At 42.1% G+C, this 23,424-nt stretch overlaps 1 protein-coding gene across 10 annotated transcripts in view; it reads right to left on the bottom strand.

Annotated features, from left to right (window-relative positions):
- The window catches only part of PCED1B (PC-esterase domain containing 1B), a 123,664-nt gene that overhangs the window by 14,350 nt on the left and 85,890 nt on the right, over window positions 1-23,424 (bottom strand). For 9 of the 10 annotated variants that reach the window (XR_005068667.1, XR_005068668.1, XM_037061110.1 and 6 more), the window contains one exon: window positions 12,130-12,298. Coding sequence is in view for 4 of the 10 variants with exons in the window: in XM_037061103.1 (XP_036916998.1) it covers window positions 12,130-12,137 (8 nt within the window). In the remaining 6 variants the exon portion in view is untranslated. Of the gene's footprint in view, window positions 1-12,129; window positions 12,392-23,424 lie in introns of those variants that run through there. The other variant, XM_037061107.1, reaches the window with a different exon arrangement.

Below are 23,424 nucleotides of genomic sequence, written 5' to 3'. Positions count from 1 at the left end.
CAAGATGAAAGAGGAGGAAATGAATCAGAAGAAAAAAAAGGGGGAAATAAAGCTTTAAAACCCTTTTTCCCAAACAGTGAACCTTCCATAGGCGTTTTAAACACTGTAGGATATGACATTTCTCCATTGCATTAAATGGTATAAAATAACTAACAAATAAAAGTAACAGATTCCAAAACAATCCTGAAATGCATATGCATGCATGCCCTATGTGCTTAGTGTTTTTTTTTTAATACTATGCTATTTAGGGAAACCAGCTTATAAAGAAAAACATGGCTGTCTTTTCCCAGAAAATGTCATTTCATTTTACTTCATTGACTACGCAACGTGTGGCTTAAAAATTAATTCCACACATCGCACATTGTTTCTGTCCTCTCATCTACAGCCATTAAATCCAGTTATTTTACATTTTTCAATGATTATTGCACCTCAAGGCAGGGTTTCATTTAGAACCCAATCGATAACTTTAGTATTTTAAAATTTAGATCAGCCTGTTACATAACTTTGAAAAATTGCCATTATTTGATTCTAGCATATCTGTGGGTTGCAAATGTTTCCATCTCCTTAGATTTCAGCTAGTCTGTACACTGTGAGGATAAAAGAGCAATCTGGGGTTTGTGGGGGGGGTGACTGAAATTTGCATAATCATCACAAGACCAGAGAACAGCCTAGCTGTAATAATGCAAATGATAATCTTGATTATACTTGTTAAATTTAAAGTTGTTTAAGACCAAGAAACAGATTTTCTTGGTTCCTAGAACTTGTTATGCCACGCAGAGAGAGCTCCTTTTGCTGTTCTGGCCCCATTTCATGTCCCATAGCTCAGTGTGCTGTGTATTTCTTTATGTATAAAGAATATGTATATTTCTTTCTTATCCACCAAACTTTGCTTTTTCATAGAGGGTAATGAACACTTATGTATGTAGAACGTCTTCCATGTAGAATGTGCTGTCTTACAACTAAGGTGAGCTCTAATCATCACCTGAGGCTCTGAGAAAACCTGAGTGACTGTCACCTTGATGGAGCTGTGCAGGGACCCGGAGGCCTTCTTACTGCAGCTGGAGCGTGTCATCTTTGCTGGCCTCTTAGTGGGAGGCCAGACAGGACGCAGGCCATCATCGTCATTCTTAAATGATTTTGCTTATTTTTAGAAGGCATTTAATGCACATAGCACATAACTTCAAAAGGTACAAGGGGTATGAGTGAGAAGTCTTTCTCTCTTTCTTGTTCCCTAAACCCTCATTTCCTTCTAGAAGAAATGCTGTCATCGGCTTCTTGTCTACCCTACCAGAAATACTCTATATGTATATTCTAAATCTCTNCTGCAGCTGGAGCGTGTCATCTTTGCTGGCCTCTTAGTGGGAGGCCAGACAGGACGCAGGCCATCATCGTCATTCTTAAATGATTTTGCTTATTTTTAGAAGGCATTTAATGCACATAGCACATAACTTCAAAAGGTACAAGGGGTATGAGTGAGAAGTCTTTCTCTCTCTTGTTCCCTAAACCCTCATTTCCTTCTAGAAGAAATGCTGTCTTCGGCTTCCTGTCTACCCTACCAGAAATACTCTATATGTATATTCTAAATCTCTCGGAAATATTTTATTTCTTCCTTCATAGGAGTGATATTTTAGCTGAGGAATGAAAAGTGGTCTGACTCTGGATATAATCTGAAGGTAGAGGTGACAGGAGTTGCCTGGGGAGAGGAGGTGGGGTGTGAGAAAGGGAGAGGAGACAAGGCTGCCCCAAGGTTTTTGGCCCGAGCAACAGGGAGGATGAAGTTGCATCCACTTAGATGGAGAAAATTTGGGATAAACAGGTTTGGGGAGTGGAGGTCAAATGTCAGGTTTGGGCCTATTACATGTAAGATGCCTTGGACACACTGAAATTGAGATGTTGAGAGGGGATTCAGACGGATAAGCCCAGAGGTGAGGGGCGAGGCCAGAGATATTAATTTGGTTTGGATGCTGTGGCCGATGGGGAAGGTGAAGCTAGAGCAGACAGGAGGTCCAAGGACTGAGCCCGGGGGCACTCCAGGTGTAGGCGGTCGGGAAGACCGGAGGGGCCTGTAAAGGACACTGAGAAGGAAGGGTCAGTCAAGCAGGAAGAAACTATGAGGGTGTGAAGTTCTGGAAGCCGTGAGCAGAAAGTGTTTCAAGGGAGGGCGCACAGGAGGGCTTGCCTGTTTCCAAGATAGTTCATAAGCCAAGGAGGATGTTTGACCATTGGCTGTTATACATCCTGTGGGACTTTGGTGACCTTGAGACAGTGGTGGGGACAAAGGCTGACTAGAGCGGTTAAGAGAGAATTGGAGACAGTACCACCTTCCAAGAATTTCACTACAAAGAGAAGCAGAGAGTGAGAAGTTAGGTGGAGGGGAAAGTGGGGTAGGAGAGTTTTATTTTCTTTTATCATGGGAACAATAATAGGATGCTTGTATGTTTATGGGAATGATTCAGGAAATAGGGAAGAACAGATGATACAGGGGGAACGGGGGGGCTGCTGAAGCAACGTGCCTGAGTTGGTGAAAGGGTTTGGATCTCATGCCCCAGTAGAGGGGTTCACCTTGAATAGGTGCTAGGACAGATCGGGCAGAAAAAGGATGGGGAGACCAAGTGCAGGAGCATAATGCTGGTACATGGTTAGGTGTGGTGGTCCTGATTGTGTTTTGTCAGTGAAATAAGTCAAGGTCACCAGCAGAGAGTGAATCTGGGGAACGGGGTGGCAGAGCTCTGAGGAACAAGAAAATATGAAACGGGCGACTAAGAGATGGGAGAGGCTGTAATCATTGAGCAGCAGGGAGACCCACTGAAGCTGGGAGCCCTTAGTTGAGCTGAGGGTGCTCAGCATGGGGGTCAGGTTCTCTCTGGTCTGTTTCAGGCACTTGGGTGCAAGTCTAGAGTAGGCCAACATCACAGTCAGGACTGGAGTTTTGCCTTTTGGTTTCTATTAATGTACCTTAGTATGCCATTACCAATTTATAATTTATTTTAAGCCATAATTTATTTAAAACCAAACCCATAAAAGCCAGATATTTTAATTAGACAGTGAAAAATACTCTAAACATAAGGGCAAAAATAATGTTCCTTTAATATTAATAACCCTGTAACAGTTCCAGCCACAGATCAATTTAAACTTATCTTTAAAAGCCATTATCATTTTGTCCATATTTTCTATTTCAAGGAACAGTTATTTTCCTTATCTTCTTGGAACAGAGTACATCAAGTCGGCCAGAATCAGGCCACTAAATATTTACTTAGAAATAAACTTACTTTGGCCAGCTGGGGTGTGTCTGTGTTCTGTGCCTGACTACCTTAAGAAAAAGAACCAAATCTGGCAACTCACAAAACAATGCGTGTTTTATTTGCTTGTCTGCCTTGAAACAGTTTACATATTTTTGGTAGTTTCTCTTCGAAGCATCGGCACGCATGGACGATTTGCCTCTGTGGGAGCACAGGCACGTACGTCCCTGACATTAAGGATTTGGAGACTGGGGGTTAGACCTTCTCATGAGTTCCATTTAGTACCTGGACTACATTCTCTACGTCAGTACACGCAAAGTCTTGCGCTGTTGAGCAGCTATGGGAGGTTATGGGTGGAAAGGAGCCATATTTTTGGTTTTTCCAAGACAGATAGAATTTGAGAAGTGAATTTATAAAAGACTCTGTTCTGTTAGATTTCTTCAGCTTTTCTAAAAACTGTCTTAGAATGCTTATGTTTTATGCAAGTTCTGCATTATGCTCCAGTTTAGTTTTGGGTTCAGAGCACGGCCTGCTTGCAGGCAGAAAGAGTTCAGAGTCCCAAGTCTGGAACCCATGAGCTGTGTGATTGGAAAAGTTACTTAATGCTCTGGCCCAATTCCAGCTGTGGACACTGACTATGCAAAGTGCTAAGCAGAGGGCAAGGCGTTTCATAAATGCTCAATTTATTGTAGGAAGTAGTATACATACACCCATGCTTTAGTAAAATAAAATATAATTACAAAATTATATTACTAACTTAGTAATATAAGAGTGTACTTTAAATGGTTACCACTGAATAAAATGTTAACACGAAAAGTGCCCTGTGGGGTGGGCACAGCTCTGGGACTGGAGTGGTATCTTTCAGACTGGCTGTAGCAGGGGGAGGGGTGACAGAGACCACCCTCAGGCCAAGTGGAGGTCAGTGGCCACCTAAATCACACAGCCAGGCTAACAGCTCCACCTCGATTAAGAGCTGGAGTCCTGAGTCTTGGTCCCACAGTCCCAGCGCCACAGTTCATGAATTTCAGTAAAAAAATAAAAAATTATAAGCCCTTTTACAAAGAATAATTTAATACACTGGGAGAATTTGGCCTTGAATTATTTAGCAATGTCCTTCACCTCTAAACAATATTAAATTTTATTAGAAGACTCCAAACCACTGGCTTAGTTTTCTGATTCCAGTTCTGTCTCTCTGCCCTCTTTTCTTTGTTATTACTACCTTCACCACTCTAAGTACATGTTCAGTGGTGTTAAGTATATTCACATTGTTGTGAACAGATCTCTAGAACTTTTCCATCTTATAGATCTAAAACTGCATTTCCATTAAACAACAATTCTTCTTTTGTCCCTCTTCCCAGCCCCCCGCAGCCACCATTCTCCTATCTGTTTATGCATTTGACGGCTTTACATACCTCGTAGAAGGAAATCACACAGTATCTGTCTTTTCATGATTCACTTATTTCACTCAATATAATGCTCTCAAGGTTTGCTCATGTTGTAGTATGTGAAAGAGTTTCCTTCTTTTTAAAGGCTGGATAGTATTTCGTCATCCAGTTCTCTAAGTTTACCTGATCACCACATCTGTAAGGGGATGGCTTCGTCAAACCTCAGGCTCGTAGCTCTCAGACTCTCTATTTAGGTTTTATGTCACCAATTAGTTGACTTAGCTATTTATTAGTTACAACTCTTCCTTTCCTCAACCCACATTAGCATAAAGTAGGCAAATAAGAAAGCTTCATCCCAGACCATAAGTATGCTCGGGGCATCATCTCTCTTTTAGTCAGAGAGGCTGGCGGAGAATCTCCCTTTACCTTTCACATTCATGATCTGCATTTTAAAAATCTCTTCGGGACTTTTGGTCAAGAGGGAAGCATAGGTAAACACAGTATTTGAATCTTTCCACAGCCTCATTGAACTGCAACTAAACTACACAACAATCATTATTCAGAACCATCTGAAATCCAGCTGAATGGAAGTCCTACAAGTACGGATTTAAAGAAGCCACGTTGAGACTGGTAGGAGGGGGACAGATGCAGGAAGGCTGGTCCAACCCCCCACATGTTGGGTAAAAATTGGGAAGCATATCTCAGCTGTCAAGGTCACCACTGAGGTGCAGGGTGTCCCAGCCCCACACCAAGTTTCCCAGCCCAGGGTTCCAGTACTAAAAAGAGAAGTCCCCATAACTTCTGGCTGTAGAGTGTGGCTGAGTGTTACAGAGGCTTCTGGAGTCCTAGGCAGTTCCTCTTGAAGAGCCCGTGCATGGACCTACTCGGACTTGCTCCCTCTGAGCTCTAGCCCTGGGGCAGCAGCCGGAAAGGCACCAGGGACATATAGGGACGAAATTGAATTGTCTCGCATTGGGGTAAGCGTTGAAGGGGCAGCTTTCTGCCAGACTAAAATGCTGGCAGAGGCCATTGTTCCTTTTCTGAGATTCCCCACCACACATAACAGAGAGAGAGAGAGAGAAAGATTGAGAGAGCGAGCTTACTGGAGGGTACCATATCTGAGTGTCCATCAGCCTGGCTAACACTGTTGACCCTGCCCTGGTGATTCCCTGAGAACCTGACCCACCCAACTTGTGGGCCCACCCAAGCTGTTTCAAGTGGCTTTTCCATACAAACTGCCTGTCTTGGCTCCTGTTGCAGACTTTCTGAAGATCTCTCAAAGGTTCACAAATTGCAAAACAAGCAGCATCTGGCCTTGGCACACCCCATGCTTGCCTCTCACTAAGTGGCCCCAGGTCCAGCATTAGTGGCAGCCAGTCTCGGTTCAAAGCTTGGCCTTTCCTGGGCACCTCCAAGCCCAGCACAAGTAGCAGCCATCTGCAGACCCCACTATAGATCATATTGGGTGGCCCCAGGCAGGGCATAGATGGTGGCTGACTTTACACCTCCCAGGAGGTCTCAAAGCCAGTGCATCCAGTGGGCAGTTTCAGACCATGACAGATTACAAACCTACCACCTCCATGAGTGACACATTCAAGGGGCAGTCTTGGTGCATGTGCACCAAAGCCCACTGAAGCAAGTCCTGCTCTGCAGGGTTGGCTCCTGCCCAGCGGCTCCTCTGCTATAGTCACAAATGGACCTCACAGCCAACAGGCCTGGGGGTCAACTGCTCCCTATGTTGCTAACAGCAATCAAATCCCAATTATAAGGCAGTGCATGCAGCCCACACAGGGGTGCACCTGTAGCGCCCAGTTTGGGTGACTGGGGAGGCTGTGCCACTGAACCCTACCAGATACTTGCCTACCAAGCCTGGGAGACAGAACAGCTCCACCTAATATATAGAAACAAACATAGGGAAGCAGCCATAATGCAGAGACAAAGAAATAGGCCCCAAATGAAAGAATAGAAAAAATCACTAGGAAAAGAACTAAATAAAATGGAGGCAAGTAGACCACAGGATACAGAGTCCAAAACAATGGTTATAAAGATGCTCACAGACTTAGTGAGAACTTCAGGAAACTTTGTGAGAACTTCAAAAGCATGAAAAAGGACACAGAAACCATCAATAAAGAACTAGTCAAAACTGAAGAATATGCTAACTGAAATGTAGAATATTGGAGTCAACAGAAGAGTAGATGAAGCCAGGAATCAAATCAGTGATTTGGAACATAAGGAAGGAAAAAAACACCCAATCAGAACAGCAAAAAGAAAAAAGAACCACCCCAAATGAAGATAGTTTAAGGAGCCTCTGGGACAACTTCAAGTATCAATATTTGTGTCAGGGGGGTGCCAGAAGGGGAAGAGAGAAAATGAGAAATTGAAAATCTTTTTGAAATTTGGAAAGTATATCTCAGGATCCAGGAGTCCCAGTCCCACTCCAGGCCTCTCAAGCCAGGGTTCCAGTGCCAGGGAGATAAGTCCCCACAACTTCTGGTTGCAAAACCCAGCCAGGATTGAGTCAGTGGAGGAAACTGCTGGAGCCCTAAGCAGTTCCTCTTAAAGAACCCACACAGGGACTCACCTTCTCAGGCTCACTCCCTCTGAGCAGCAGCAGTGGGGTAGAAGCTTGAAAGGTATCAGTAGTGTTTAGGGAGAAACTGAAGTATCTGGCATCAAGGCAAGCAGAGGCCATTGTCCCATTCTGAACTCTCACCCAACTGAGCCAGCAAGGTGGTGCCATATCTGAAACCCCACCAACCAGGCTTACACTGTTTGCCCCGCCCTGGAGATCCCCTGAGACTCTGCCCCACCCATCTTACTGGCCCACCCAAGCTGCTTTTCCATATGAATGGGTGGTCTTGCTTATGCTTCACAACTTCCTAAATCCTCTCAAATGATAAGCAGCTGGCCTCAGAGAGACCCAGGCCAGCCCAGGCCTGGCACTAGCAGCAGCCAGTTTAGATTAACAGCTTGGCTCTGCCTGGAAATCTCCAAGCCCAGCACAAGTAGCAGCCATCTCAGGTTGCTTTATAGCTCAGGCAGGGTGGCCCTGGGCAAAACACAGGTGGGGGATGACCTTGCCCTGCACCACCTGGGAAACACCTTACCCGTGCACCGAGTGGGCAGCTACAGACCATGTCACAGCACCACCACCCTGCCCCTGCACAGCTGGTCCTCCACAGAGCTGAGGGTAGTGATCTGTGGTCACAACCAATCTCTGCAGCTGACTGGACTGGGTAAATGCCTCCCATTGATCTGCTAACAGCAACAAAGACTCAACTACATGAGGAGGGTGTACTCAGCATACCCGAAGGGCACAGCTTGAGTACCCACCTTAGGTGATAGGGGAGGTTGTGCCACTGGATCCTACAGGACACCTACTATATTAGGCCATGCTACCAAGACGGGTAGTTTAGCAGTTCTACCTAATAGATAGAAACAAAGACAGGGAGGCTGCCATAATGAGGAAGAAGAAGAAGAAGAAAAAACATGGCTCAAATGAAAGAACAGATCAAAACTCCAGAAAAAAGCACTAAAAAAAATGGAGATAAGCAATCCATCTGATGCAAAGTTCAAAACACTGGCTATACGAATGCTCAGAGAACTCAGTGAGGACCTCAACAGCATAAAAAAAGATCCAGTCAGAAACAAAAGATACACTAATTGAAATAAAAAGCAATTTACAGGGAAACAACAGTAGAGTGGATGAATCAATGATTTGGAACATAAAGAAGTAAAAAACAGCCAATCAGACATAAAGAAGAAAAAGAATTTAAAAAAATGAGGATAGTTTAAACAGCCTCTGGGACAACTTCAAGCAGTCCAACATTCACACCATATGGCTGCCACAGGAGAAGAGAAAGAGCAAGAAACTGGAAATCTATTTGAAACAATAATGAAAGGAAACCCCTAATTTGGTGAAGGATATAGACATGCAAGTCTGGGAAGCACAGAGAGTCCCAAACAACATGGCTACAAAGAGACTCATGGGAAAACACATCATTAAAATGCCAGAGGTTAAAGATAGAGAATTTTAAAAGCAGCAAGAGAAAAAAAATTGGTTGCTTACAGGGGAGTTCCCCTAAGACAGTCAGCTGATTTCTCAGAAGAAACTTTGCAGGCTACAAGTGACTGCAAGAAATATTCAGAGTCATGAAAAGCAGGGACCTAAAGCCAAGATTACTCTACCCAGCAAAGCTGTCAGTTAGAGTCAAATGACAGACAGAGAGCTTCCCAGATAAGCAAACCTGAAGGGGTTCATCACAACCAATCCAGAATTGTGTGAAATATTAAAGGGTCTTCTTTAAAAAGAAGAAAAAAAAAGACAAAAATATTAACAATAAAATAAATACATATCTATCAACAATTGAATCTGAGAAAAAATGAACTAACAAGCAGAACAGAAACAGACTCACAGACACAGAGAACATTTTGACAGTTGACAGATGGAACGGTGTTGGGGTGATGGGAGAAAGAGGTGAAGGGATGTTGGGAGCTGACCAACAGCCGTCCCTGGACACAGTTGGGATGGATGAGATGCATCTGCACAGCAGAGGCAGCTGTGGCTGAATTTCCTGTCTATCTCTCATGTCTCCTCCTGTCTCTCTTGCATGTTTATTGTTGAGATTAATAGGTGGTGGGATTTTTAGACACCTGCATTTCAGGTCCAATGATCCACATAATTCCAATGAAGTTGTACAAAATGATTTCTTGGCCAGAGAACAAAGTCACCCCTAATGAAGTAGCCCCTGAATATCTAAAAGTTGGTGGAGTAACAGCCCCTCCTCTACCTTGGACAGGAATATATATTAATTAGAATCAGACAGGCAAAGAAACAGGAGAAGCTGGTTAGCTACTACAAACTAAGCACATAGAAACAATTACCAAGGAGTTAGAGTCCATAGTACATAAAGAAACATTTTAAACAGAAAGATAGATAGCTAAGTCAGACATCACAAAGGCCTTATAATGAATTTCCTAACCTTTGCTTGGTCTAGCGTACCTTTTGCCCCATGTCAAATTCTAAGACCTTTAATAAACAATAAGACATTCAAACTCTGTACACAGAGCTATTTCAAATTGTCTGATTAATGGCTCTCCTGGTCAAAACAACTTCTGTTTAACATAACTGAAACTATGGAAATTATTGTACTTTTCCTGGTTACCTCTGTATTGGTTTTTTCTGCTTAACTGATCACGCCATGCACCTGCTCCTGTAATGTTATATAACAATCTCTATAAAAATAAAAAGCCTAAATCAAACTTTAGGAGTTCGGTCAGACCCACAGAGGCTGGCTGTTCTCTGGCATCCAACTGGGTGTCTGACTCATCATTCGTCGCCTGTGCCATTCTTCCTTCGGGGACCCTGAACCCTGCCGAGGCTGGACCTCGGCAGAGGGATTAAGAAGCAAGAAGTGGCTGTCATGGAATGGTCACAGGGATGTAAAGTACAGCATAGGGAATATATGGTAGTCAATGATATTCTGGTAACTATGGATGGTATCAGATGGGTATGAGCTTTATCAGTATGATGTACATCTGAAACTAACCTAATACTGTATTTCAACTATAAATGAATAATAAAAAATGATTAAGTGGCAAAAATAAAAATATTTTAACAATATATAAAATAAAATAAAATAAAATTTCTCTTTAAAATGACTTATGTTTTTTCTCCACTAGTCATCTATGAAAGCACTATCCACAACATTGTCAGTTTTTAAAGTCTGGATATTTCCAAAAAAAATGCATGCTTGTAAGTGACATTATAAATTAATGCCAATGGTGGTAACATTATTTTTTGTTAAAACAGATGGGTTATGGATGCAATAATTTTGTTTTTGAAAAAATTAAAAATTTTATTTACTTAGTTTTAGACAGGGGAGGGAGGGAGAAAGAGGGAAACAGCGATGCATCCTCTAAACACTCTGCTCAGTCTCCTTCTCTCTGCACAGCCTCCACCTCAGTGCAGATCTGAAATCCTGCTGCGGCTTCCTAATTCACCTGCCTACGTAATGTTCTTCTCGTCCTCCACACATTCTCTAACCTGCAATCTTTGCTCATTCTAAGATGCAGATCATCTAGTTTTGCTTTCTTTTCATAGGATCAACTTAACTTGTTAAATTGTGTCCAAAATCTTGCAAAAGCCCTGACTGGTATGGCTCAGTTGGTTACGTGTCCCACAAAGTGAAAGGTCACTGGTTCAATTCCTGGCCAGGGCACAAGCCTGGACTGCAGGCCCTGTCTCTGGTTGGGGAGCATGGCTGGGGCACACGGGAGAGGGAACCGATCGATGTTTCTCTCCCACTCTTTCTCCCTCTCTTCCCCTCTCTCTAAAAATAATTACGATCTTAAAAAAAATCTTTCAGGAAATACCAAACATTCTGCCTTTTCTCAACCAGGCATATTAGCCAAATACATAACATGACATCAGTGAGGCCTGAAGACACCAAATTGACAAGACATCTATCTAGGTGTCTTCGAATCACAATAATAAATAATGAGCATGCAGTGAGTATAATTCTGAGCACTTTAAGTGTATTGACTCTTTTTACAAAACCGACAATAATTATCCAGAATTGGATATATTATGAGCCTGTCCAAGTTATCATTTATTGGGAGTCTACTTTATACTCTTACGTCTGTTAGTTGTTACCTTTTAATCCACCCTGCAGGGTAGGTATTACTCTCTCCAGGAGGAATATGAGGTAGGGGAAAGGGCTGCTGGATGGCCAGGTTTTGCTTGGGCCCTTTGGCTTGGAAGCAGCAAGGTCCCGACCAGCCCACACAGGTCACCCTGCCCCCGCTCTCTGCCCATCCCCCACTGCCCCCTGCACGGGCACCACTGCCATGCCTAGAGTGGTGCCACCGAGAGAATGGTGATGCAAATGGAAATTAAAACATTGTGGCAAAGTCGAGCGGGCTGTCCTGTTATTGCGTGTAGGGGAACAAAGGCCGGCACTGAGTGGGAAACACCAAGTTTGTCACTTCACTTGCCACTGCTTGGGTTTCAGGTTGTCTGTCTAGTGACCGCAGGCTCAGAAGTCCCTGGCATTTGGTGGAGTCACAGAATCAAGACCCTGGTAAAATTTCTTATACCTTATTTACTTAAAATGTTATTTTAATTGTTTACACTCCTCGGGAAAAATAAAACCCAACAAAATGGGGGGCGGTAATATTCATAGATTTATGTTAGCCCACAGTCTGAAGGAGAAACTCTCTTTGGCAGAGTTTGATTAACCACAGACATAAATTTCAGGAGGAAGTAGGCAAAGAAAAGCTGACAAATCATGCCTGTCACAGGCTTAGTCTGTTAAAGAAAACTAAAGAGCAAGCTTATAATTTCTTTAAATGAAAAGAAAATGTTTTGTCTAGATAAGTTCTTTCAGTGGATGCCTCAAGAATAGGGGGTGCATGGTGGACAGGCAGGGCCCGGACCCGCTCACAGTCTGGAGCAAGGTCTTCCACCTTGCGGTCGTGTCTGATGACGAGGAACGCATACTTACCTGTTCATGTGAGGATGACTTCCTCATTGTCATGTCCCTTCATGGCTCGTCCAGAGGAGGAAGGAAGGGAGGTCAGTGGGTATGTCCCAGTGTCGCCCGCGCTAAGTGGAGGAAAAGGCGGTTGGGAGCTCCTCTTGGCTTCTTGCCGATCGGCTGGGTCATTCTTGTCCTATCTGGGGAGAAACGGCACTTCCGTCAGCGGGCCTGGGTGGGGGCAGCAGCCTCAGCCAGCTGGAGGGCATGCCCCTGCGTCCTCAGCCTGCTCCGCAGAGGTGGTTCAGGGCTTCCTCTTTCAGGAGCTGATTAGTACAGGCTGCCAGCCCCCTCCCCCCCTCACCTCAACCAATCCAACATGCTTATTCAAACCAACAGTGCGATTATACCAATCATTTCTTTTACATATTTGGGACAAAGGCTCAAACTAATTTAAGCCAAAGTCCTTTTATTTTGAGGCTTTGACCACAGGGTACCACCGAGGACCTGGAAAAATTTTGCCTTGAAGGCCCTCTGCTAGAAACCACCAGGGTAATCTCACCTATGCCTTCCCCAAGTGAGATTTTTGGCAATTGTTTACTAGCATCCCATTCGAAGCCTGTTGCAACGTTTTACTCCAATGCAATGCCGTGGGCTCCAGTTCCAATTTTCTTGGATGAGCCTGTCCAAGTCCCTCCTGTTCAGACCCCAGGTACTTATAGGGGGAGCCACCACTAGCTACGTCATCTAGTCACCTGGAGGTGCTGGCATTTGGGGGTGCACTGTGGAAGGTGGAGATAGAGCAGCACCCATGAGCACACTAAGATCTATTTTCTCACTTTTCCCCCCAACCATATACGGCCCTTTAAAAAATCTAGGATTTAAAAAATAAAGTCATGTAAAGAGAGAGTGACAAAAATGAATGGATATGAACAATGGTGTTGGGGTTGCCTAAGGGAGTGGGGGTTGCTGGGAGGGGACGAAATGGAAAATTGGTATAACTGTAATAGCATAATCAACAAAATAAAATGTAAAAAAGATTATAAAAATGGAAACAATTCCAAAACCTAGAGAAAAATGGAATGAAGTTTTGCCTTGTCTCCTCCAGTAGGCCGAAGGAGCTGCCAAAAAGAGAGGAGGCGGAGCAGAAATCCTGGGGCCTCATGCCAACTATTGACAATAATATTATGATGAATATTTATTGAGTGTGGCTTTTGTTTCTTTTTATTTTCCTTCCTTCCTTCCCTCTCTCCCTTTCCTTTTTTATTAAAAAATAAAACAACCCAAACAACAAACAACTATATTAGTTGTTAAATCATCAGCTAAATTAGTTGATGATTATTGCATAATCTATACCTGACCTCAATTACAAGGAAGATAGCATGATTAGGGAGGAAACTGAGCTAGGGTATCCAGACTCTTTTATACTGAAAAATCATGGAATATATAGCATTTATTGCTAAATTAGAAGAAAAGCTTATGGCCCATCTACAGAAATAAGCTTATTTGCAGACAATGACGCAGGCAAATGAGGGGAACCAATTAGAGCCACCAGAACCTTTATTTTTTAGGTGTATGACCTGCCTTTCCTATTTTTACACAGTAGTGCAGGGGCATCAAACTCATTTTCACCGGGGGCCACAACAGCCTTGTGGTTGCCTTCAAAGGGAGGAATGTAATTTTAGGGCTGTATGAATGTAACTACTCCTTAACTAGGGGCAAGGAGCTTGGCACTGCCACCAGGTAGAAACATGGTCCGGGGCTGGATAAAACAAGGTGGAGGGCTGGATTTGGCCCGTGAGCCTTGTGTTTGCCACCTGTGTAGTGGTGGACTAAGGAAATCAGGCAGCAAGCTAGGACTGGGGATAAATCCAGAGCATAATACTGTGTGGAATCAGAGACCACACAGAATCTGATCAAATTAGGGCAGCGGGTAGAAGACAGGCAAACACAAGCTACAGCAGGGCCAGGCATAGAGCATTCTGAAACTGTTCTTGCCTCAGACCATTTTTCCCTGCAGCTGTAAGAGAAGCCAGTTTCCCAGGCAATGTCCAGTTTGGCATAGCCTGAAAACATGTGTTTCTGCAATACAGCATCATGTCTTGATAGGTAAATGTTGGTGCAACTTCTCATAGTCTCATCAACCCAAGGTTGGAAGCGGAGATGGTGCTATTGAGTAGCAATTCCCAGTGGTGGTAAATTTTAACCCTTCTGTTCAGTACAGAGCTCTTAATGAATTTTCATTTCTTTGTAGCTCATCACAACCAGGTTCTCAAAGCCTTCATGCTTCATAAGCTTCTTTTAGTTGTTGTTTTTATTTTGTTTTGGTGCTCACAGAGAATGCAGATAATTGGATATTTGTAGCACCAATACGCTGATGTTACAGTTGATCTGATGGCTTTTGATATTCCTTCGCCACTGAGCAGAGTTCAATGTCCTGTTTTTAGACAGATGCTCTGGGTGGCTCAGAGATGGCCTTAAAAATACTGGTATTTGTTTCCTTTGCTAAAGAATAATAATAATAAAAATACTGTTAAGGCAGTATTAAAAATGGTACTATTTATAGCTTTAAAAAGTCTTCCAAATAACTTCAAACAGATCTCTATTTTGTGTTTAAGAACAGTGGGGAAATAGAATTTAAATAAACAACTGTGGCTTTTCATCCATAACTCCCGCGCCCTTGACTGGCTTGGTGACCTCATTAGTTTCTCCCACTCCCTGTCTAACAAGCTGAACGAAATCCCGTTACAGTGGTTGTCCCGACGCGGCCGGGGAATGCTAGCAGCACATTGGATCCTGGTATCAGAAAGGTACGTGGCAACACCTGTGAGGATGGTCTGATGAGTGGGATGATAATCATGCATGGGCTGGACGATAGCACATTTCAGTGCATTCACAGTCATCCATGTTCAGTATTTTACATGTTAGTCAACATCGATTTAGCGACTATTTATTTGATGCCTACAGTGGACGAGGCTGCTTTGGCTCTGGCTCTACAAGTCGGGAGTGATATGGATTTCTTTTTTCAGAGGGCACCGAGAAACAATTGGGGGTTTTAAAGTAGATGCTCCCTTCACACACACACACACATGAATTAATATACGTACATATATATGTAATTTTAAAAAGATAAGTCCAGCCTTGAGTGGAGAATAGATTTCATCCTCACCAACAGTGGATATTGCAATTAAAATAATTTTAAAATGTCATAGGTGAAACATGTTATTATAATTATCTTTAATAATATATAGTATGTATTAATGAGCTGCTTTTTAGGGCAGTTTTAGGTTTACAGAGAAAACTGAGCAGGAAGTACAGAGAGTTCCCATACATACTCTCCCACACCCAAAGATTCCTCTATTAGTAAATTTTGCATTAATGTTGTACATTTGTTACAATTGATGAACCAATATGGATATATTATTTTAACTAAAGTCCTTTGTTTACATTTGGGTTCATTCTGTGTTGTAAATTTTTTGGGAAAAGGTATATTTGTATCCACTGTATTTCTTGACGTCATGTATCATTGCATGTCACTGCATCACATATCTACCCATTACAGTATCACACGGAATAGTTTTATTGCCCTGGACAGCCTTGTGTTGCACCTACTTATCTTTCCCGCCACTTTCCCGCCACTAAAATACTTGGTTGGCAACCACTGACCTTTGTGTGTGTGTGTATGTGCCTTGGCCACAGAAGAAACTACAACCCTGGTGTGCTGGGATGACGCTGTAACCAACTGAGCGACCCAGCCAGGGCTCCTATGATCTTTTTACTATTTCTGTAGTTCGCCTTTTCCAGAGTGTCATGTAACCTAGCTGGAATTGTACAGAATGTAACCTTTCCTGACTGGCTTCTTTCACTTAGCAATATGCATGCGAGGTTCATCCTTCCGTCTTTTCACCACATGATAGCTCATTTTGTCACGAAATACTATTCCATTAGGTGGGTGTACCACAGGTTGTCACCTATTGAAGAGCATCTTGGTTGCTTCCTCATTTTGGAAATGAAGATAGGGCATTCAAATGCAGGTTTTTGTGTGGTCGTAATTTCCAACTCACTGGGGAGCATGATTGCTGGATTGTAGGGTAAGGCTAAATTTAGTGTTGTCATGAACTGCAAAACTGCCTTCTGAAGTGGCTGTCCCATTGTGCATTCCCAACAGCAATGAATGGGAGTTCCTGGTGCTCTGCCCCCTTGGCGGCACTTGCTGTTGCCGTTGCTTTCCATTTTGGCCATTCTAATAGGTGTGTCTTTACTGTTTGAGTTTGCAATTCCCCAGTGACATATGATGCTGAGCATCTTTTCACAAGCTCATGTACCATCTGTACCTTCTTTGGCAAGGCACCTGTTAGGATTTTTTGCCCAATTGGGTTTGTTTTCCTGTTGTGTTTTGAGAGTTCTTTGTATATTTTGGGTATAGGTTGTTTTTAAAAAATATATATCTTATTGATTATGCTATTACAGTTGTCCCATTTTTTTGGATATAAGTTTTTAATTAGATGTGTGGTTTGTAACTATTTTCTCCTACTCTGTGCCCTGTCTTCTTGTTCTTTTAATGAAATCTTTTATAGAAGTTCCACTTACCAATTTTTTCTTTCATGGATTGTGCCTTTGTGTTGAATCTAAAAACTCATTGCCAAATCCAAGGTCACCTAAATTTTCTTCTAAGACTTTTGTAGTTTTTGCATTTTACATTTAGGTTTGTGATCCAATTTGAGTAAATTTTTGTGAATGGTGTAAGGTTTGGATCAATTCTCTTTCTTTCTCTGTGTACTTCCTCTCTCCCTCCCTCTCTCTCTTTTTCTTTCTTTCTCTCTTTCTTTCTTTCTGATGCACAGTTGTTCCAGCACCATTTGCTGAAAAGATTGTCATCTCTTCACTGAACTGCATTTGCTTCCTAGTCAAAGATCACTTTATTGTATTTCTGGGCTCTTTATTTTATGCCACTGATCAATTTGTCTATTCTTTCACCAGTAGCATATCACTGTAGTTTCATGGTAAGAATCAAAGTCAGATAGTTTCAGTCTTCAAAATTTGTTCTTCTTCAATACTATGTTAGCTATTCTGGGTATTTTGTCCCTTCATATCAACTTTAGTATAACTTTCTCAATAGCCACAAAAGAACTTGCTGGGATTTTTATTAGGATTGAGTAGAATCTGTAGATTAAATTAGTAGAATTGATATTTTGACAATACTGAGTCTTTTCATCCATAAACATAGAATACCTCTCCATTTATTTAGATCTTTTTTATTTCTTTCTTCAGAGCTGTGTAGTTTTCATCATATACATCTTGCACATATTTCTTTAGATTTATACTAAAGTATTTCTTTTTCTTGTTGGTGCTAATGTAAATGGTGTTGTTTTTAAATTTCAAGTCCCAATTGTTTATTGCTGGTATATAGGAAAGCAATTACTTTAGTATATTAACCTCTATCTTGAAACTAATAAATGCAACTAATTACTCGTTAGTTCCAGGTTTTTTTATTGTTGTTGTTGTTGTTGACTCTTGGGGATTTTCCACACAGATAATTGTGTTTGTGAGCAAAGACAGTTTTATTTCTTTCTTCCCAACCTGTGTGCCTTTTATTTCCTTTTAAAAAAATCTTACTGCATGAATTAGAACTTCTAGTACAGTATTGAGAACAAGTGGTGAGAGGGACATAGTTGCACTGTTCCTAGTCTGAGGGAGAAAGCACGTGGTTTCCATGAAGTGTGCTGTTAGCTGTGGGTGTTTTGTAGATGTTCTTTATCAAGTTGAGGAAGTTTCCCTCTAAGACTCCTAGTTTGTGGAGTTTTATTTTTTTTAAATCATGTGTAAGTATTGGATTTTTTGAAATGCTTTTTGTTACATTTATTGATATAACCACATTCTTATTTTTCTTTTGCCTGTTAATGAGATGAATTACATTATTGATTTTCAAATATTGAACTAGTCTCATGTACCTGGAATAAACTCCACTCTATCATGGTGTGTAAATCTTTTTATACATTGTTGGACTTGATTTGCTAATATTTTGTCAAGGATTTTTGCATCTATGTTTATAAGAGACATGGTCTGTAGCCTTCCCTTCTTTCACGTTTTTGTCTGACTTTGCTGTTAGAGGAGAGTTGGACTCACGGACTGAGTCAGGAAGTATTCCCTCAGCCCCTGTTTCCGGGGGAGACTGAAGAGAATTGGTGTCATTTCTTCTGGGACGGGTACCTTCTGTTTCGGAAGATTATTAATTACTGATTCAACTTTTTAACAGATACAGGCTTATTCAGATTGTCTATTTCTCCTAGGTAGGAGTTTTAGTAGGTTGCATCCTTCCAAGAAACAATCCATTTCATCCAAGTTTCTATCTTTGTGGTCATGGAGTTGTTCATAATATGCCCTTATCATTCTTTTAAGGTTTATGGGATCAGTAGTGATGGCCCTTCTTTCATTTCTGATATTACTAGTTTGTGTCTTCTCTCTTTTTTTGTTTATCATTATATTTCAATACACAATTTTTATCGCAAGTGCAGATATGTTTCCACTTATCCAGTTTTATTTCTTTTCCAAACTGCCAATTTACATACTTTGCTTGTTTTTCTATTTTATTGAAAGCTTAATATACATTAAATATGTTAACTCTTTGCTCTATCACACATGCTACTAATGTTTTAGCTCAGCTTATTATTTTTCTTTTAATTTTATGTACATGTTTTTTTATACATAAGCTCTAGATAGTCTTTCAGTATTTTTAAATTGTTTATTTCTTTGCTGTTATAATACCTATAAATAATACCTAATATTTACTGATTATTTCCTGTGTCAGGCATTATATATAAACTGATCTACATATATGATCTAAATTAAACATCAAACACCCCATGTAGCAGGAGGTACAATTACCTCCATTCTGTGTACAAAAAAACTAAGGCCCAGGTAGGGGAGAACCTTGCCTCAGTAAAGGCAGGTACTTTAAAGCCAGAGCCTCAGCCCCTAAGCTCTTTCTAGTAATGTACTTCCACTGGAAGATGGTATCATTTACATATATGTTTTTGTAGTTTTCCTATTTTTTTAAAAAAAGGGTGTTTATAAACACTACTTTGAAAATGTTGAGATTTTCTAATTTCAAAACACAGAGCCATATATCTAGTCCTTGTAAATTTAAAAGAATTCATTTACTTTGGAATCAGAAAAGACGTATTACCTAGTTTGTCTAATCTTGTGGAAAATTGGACTGATAGAATATCAGAAGGTGCGGGAGGAATTGTAGTAGAGATAAAGAAAACACAGCAATTTTTCAAAACACAATTATTACCTACAGGGGGAAAGGCAGTAGTTAAATAAAAAAAAAGCTTAATCACAATGCCCTCAACCTTAGGTTGTAAGTACTATTTGCGTGGACATAATAAAGTGAAAAAATGAGTATTTAACTTCACAAAAGAAGAGTGAACAGAAGGCGAGGAAGTGGAGAATGGAAAAACTGGAACAGACAACTCTGACAGACCTAGGTACAATTTTCTAAGATCTTCCTAACTCGTCTCAACATCTGACCTTGAACTGTGCTGGGACTGTCTGAGCAATCTTCTTGTTTCCGGATCTCACGGTGACAAAATACAGGAACTACACCTTCTATGACAGGATCCCCACCCCGCCTCCCTCTGCTACCTGTCATGCAGTTTGGGGGGAGTTGCTACTCTAAACGAGGAAGACAATCAAAGGGGGAAGGAGGGCAGGTAGAGGGAAAGGAATAAACTTGCAGCCATCAATTATGAGACGGTATTGAGTCGTAAACATGAGTAATGAAAAGAGACTGTTTCATTTTCTCACAATCTTCATTGCCTCTTTTGAGACACAGCTCTAACTTTAGAAATATTCCTAAAGACTAATCCCAAAAGACTAAAACAGGTTTCTTTTTCTCTCCTACAAGAACACATTTCTTCATTTGGCGAGTTAAATATATAATGCTAATAAATAATTCACAAATTCATAATGAAGACAATAACTTTCAATGGAATTACAATACAGAATAAATGGCCAGTGCCATTTTTGAAGGAAATAGTTTCATTTACTATCTAAGGTTGCCAGATTACACCTTCCCCTGCCTCGCCGAAACCCTGGCCGTGTAGTACTGCCTCCCTCTCTGAGGAACAGCCGCCCTTTAAATAGCACACGGGACTCCCACCAGTGTGATCTTTCTGCTCGGCAGGTCATCTGAGAATATTAACCAGAGTACTTTGTTCCACGGCTCCCAGAAGAGCAAGAGACCTTAATACTTGGAGAAGTGTCATTGTGGAAACAGTCTGAGCAGTCTGCCAAAAATGACTGCTCAGTCCTTTGCTCTGAAGAAGTGTCTCTTGTGTTCGCAAGAGGTGGATATCAAAGGGACATGTATGGGTCTAAACGAGTTCAGTACTTGTAAAGAGACCCCCCTGAGACGAGGCAGGCAGTAGGGAGACCTGTTTCAGGAGCGTGGGAGCAAGCGATCTGAGGGGTGCTGGCAGCAAAGGGCAAGCAGCCAACGAGCACAGCAGGGAGGTCTTAACACGATGTGACCAAGTGTCCCACAGGTGGCAGAGCACACAGCATAAGGCATCAAAAGCATGAGATATTTATTAACATCAAGGTGGGTAGGCAGGAAACCAGGAATGCAGCTTAGTGAGGAGCAAGGCAAAGGCCCCAGCCCTGGAGAAAAGGAGCAATGAAATGGATTAAAACCAACAAGTCAGGAAAACAAATGCAGTCACCAAACTGGGGTCCGAAATGACAGACTCTGAAATAATCTGGTGAAGTGCAATCAGCAAACGAGGTTTGACTCTCAGAGACTCTCTTGTTGCCTCATATGACTGTTAGGAGCACAGCAGTGTGCTGATCCTCACACAGATTTATTATCACAAGGTGAAATTTATTATCGCAGAAATCTAACTTCCCAGCGAACCACGATTTAAGCTACTCAGGGCTGAGTGCATGGAAGCATGTCTTTGTCTCTAAGGGAGATGATAAGAAATGCTTGTTGTTTATAACGGTCACTAATAATTTAAAAAAATTATATTTTATTGATTATGCTATTACAGTTGTCCTGATTTCCCCTCTTTGTCCTCTCCACCCAGCACCCCCACCCCCTCAGGCCATCCCCACACCACTGTTCATGTCCATGGGGCATGTGTATGAGTTCTTTAGCTACTCTCCTTCCTGTGCTGTACTTTACATCATCCATAATTTTTAATCTTTTTGTTTTCGAGGTCAGCCAAAATTCCAAATTTTTCGCCCTATCTATTGTAGTAATCCGGGTGAGTGAAGATGGGGTAATTTGAATTATGGTGGTGGTCAAGAGGATGAGGACAAGGGGATGGACAGAGCAACGACCAGAATGGAGTAGGGTAGTAGGTGACCATGAGCCGGGAAATAGTGCAGTGAATGGGTCCCTGGTGTTCAATATAAACCAAGGCATATTAAAAATTTTGAGCTTACTTGAGCAAAAATCAATTTGAATGGGGAAGCGCCAAACCAGAAGTGGTCAGGAGTACTCCACCAAGACAGGCTCCAGGAGAGACTATTTATAGAGAAAAGAGAAGCAAAGCAAGGATGTTATTGATTGGCTATAGCTTAAAGCTCAGTTGGCTGTTTGTGATTGGTTGTTCTCGCCATTTTGATTTCACCACCTTCAGACATTTGCAGCCTTAGGTTTGGGTTTTCTCCAGAAGGGTATAGCACAGCATTAGACTCTCTTCAGTCTAATGGCCTCCTTGTTCAGTTCATTTAATGCTGGTTTTCAGGTTGGTTTGGACAACTAAGTGGAGAGTGATGCCAGCATAGAGTGGGGAGAGTCTAATGCTAGGATCTAAACCTGACTCCACGTTGTACTTCCTGTGTGAACTTGAGCCACTCAACTTCTCTGACTTCATTTGTAAAAGCAAGAGTTGTTCTACTGACCAAGTTGTTGTGAGGACAACATGAGAGACCACTAACTTGGCACATATATTGAGTGTCTGTTAATTACCAAGCCCGGGATTCATAGTGCATTCAGTGTGCCAGAAGAGACACCCCAAAACATTTAACACTATGGAGGCAAATAAGAAGCGAGGAAATTCCCTGATAAGTGGAAAGGGGAAAACTGAGACAGACAGTTAAACAGACACCTGAGCGATTAGCAGCCAGCTGATCGATTGCAAGATCTTATCCTCCCTAACCAAGGACATTCAGGAGCACATGGCTTACACCTCTCCCGCCCAACCAGAGAGTGAGTAGTTTATATCGCCCTAGTCAGGGAGATAGATAACAGAGACCCAGCTGGTGCCATTAGTGCCAGCCAAACCCCAGAATGAATGAAGTCAGGGGAACAAATTTAAAAAAACAGCAACAATTAGAGCCAGACAAATCCAAGATAAAAATGAAGCTGACCGGGGAATAACCCCAAGCTCCCCCATATGCTCATTTTGAAGCAACAGCATATCGAAGGACACAACTGGAAAGCTGCTGAATATTCTGTTGAGACCCTCCCTTGAGACGTCCCTAAAACTCCACCTTTAGAAAACAGATAAAAACACCTCAGACAAAGGATGCCAGTGCATGCTCTCCTTTGAGCATGGATGAAGCCCCCTCCTCTTTCCTCAGGTGTGTATCTTTCTTTTCTTTTTCCTAAGTGCTAAAGGTCCCCACAAGACTTGCAACCAGTGGAGCAGCAGGCAGTGGCAGCTCCTCCCAGCCTAACCCCCGAACCTGTCTCCAGGGATCCTCCTTCTGCCTCTCTAACTTGTTTCCTGAGTCCACACAGCCCAGTGTGGCTCCCTTCTTCTGCCTCTGTGACTCTCTTTCTCAAAGGGGCAAGGTGGTTCCAACCAGGCCCACACCGGTTACTGTGATCTTGCCTCCTCTATCTTAAGCTCTCCTCTGTCTTAAGCTTTAATAAATGTACTCTCAAAATCACTTGAACTCATATCTTGAAATTTTTCTTGCACAAAGTCAAGAACCTACACATTCCAGACTTGCCTCAGCCTGGTCCCTTCCCAGTGACACTGCAATGAGAGAAGTGCTAAAATACCAATGTGTGTGAAGTATTAGGCGAGCCCAAAATCAGGCTTTCTGCTTGGAGATGTGGGGAGGGAGGAATGAGCATTTGAGCTAGGCTTGAAAGAATATATTTCCATCAAAATGATCTCCTGTGGTCTTGGATAAATTAGTCTTTGTGCGCCTCAGTTTGTTCACTTGGGGATAGCAATAGTACCCATCTCAAGGAATGACTGTGAGGGTTAAGTAGAATAATGCCTGAAAAGCCCTTAGCACAGTGCCCAGTGCACTGTAAGGGCTCCATCAATGTTAACTCTCTTTGCTAACATTATTAGT

Source organism: Sturnira hondurensis, unplaced genomic scaffold, assembly GCF_014824575.4.
Source record: "Sturnira hondurensis isolate 20B ecotype Veracruz unplaced genomic scaffold, ASM1482457v3 Scaffold0013190, whole genome shotgun sequence".
In the NCBI taxonomy this organism is placed as follows: Eukaryota; Metazoa; Chordata; class Mammalia; order Chiroptera; family Phyllostomidae; genus Sturnira; species Sturnira hondurensis.
Note: the sequence above shows the minus strand (reverse complement) of the source record. Positions and strands in the feature narration are given on the sequence as shown.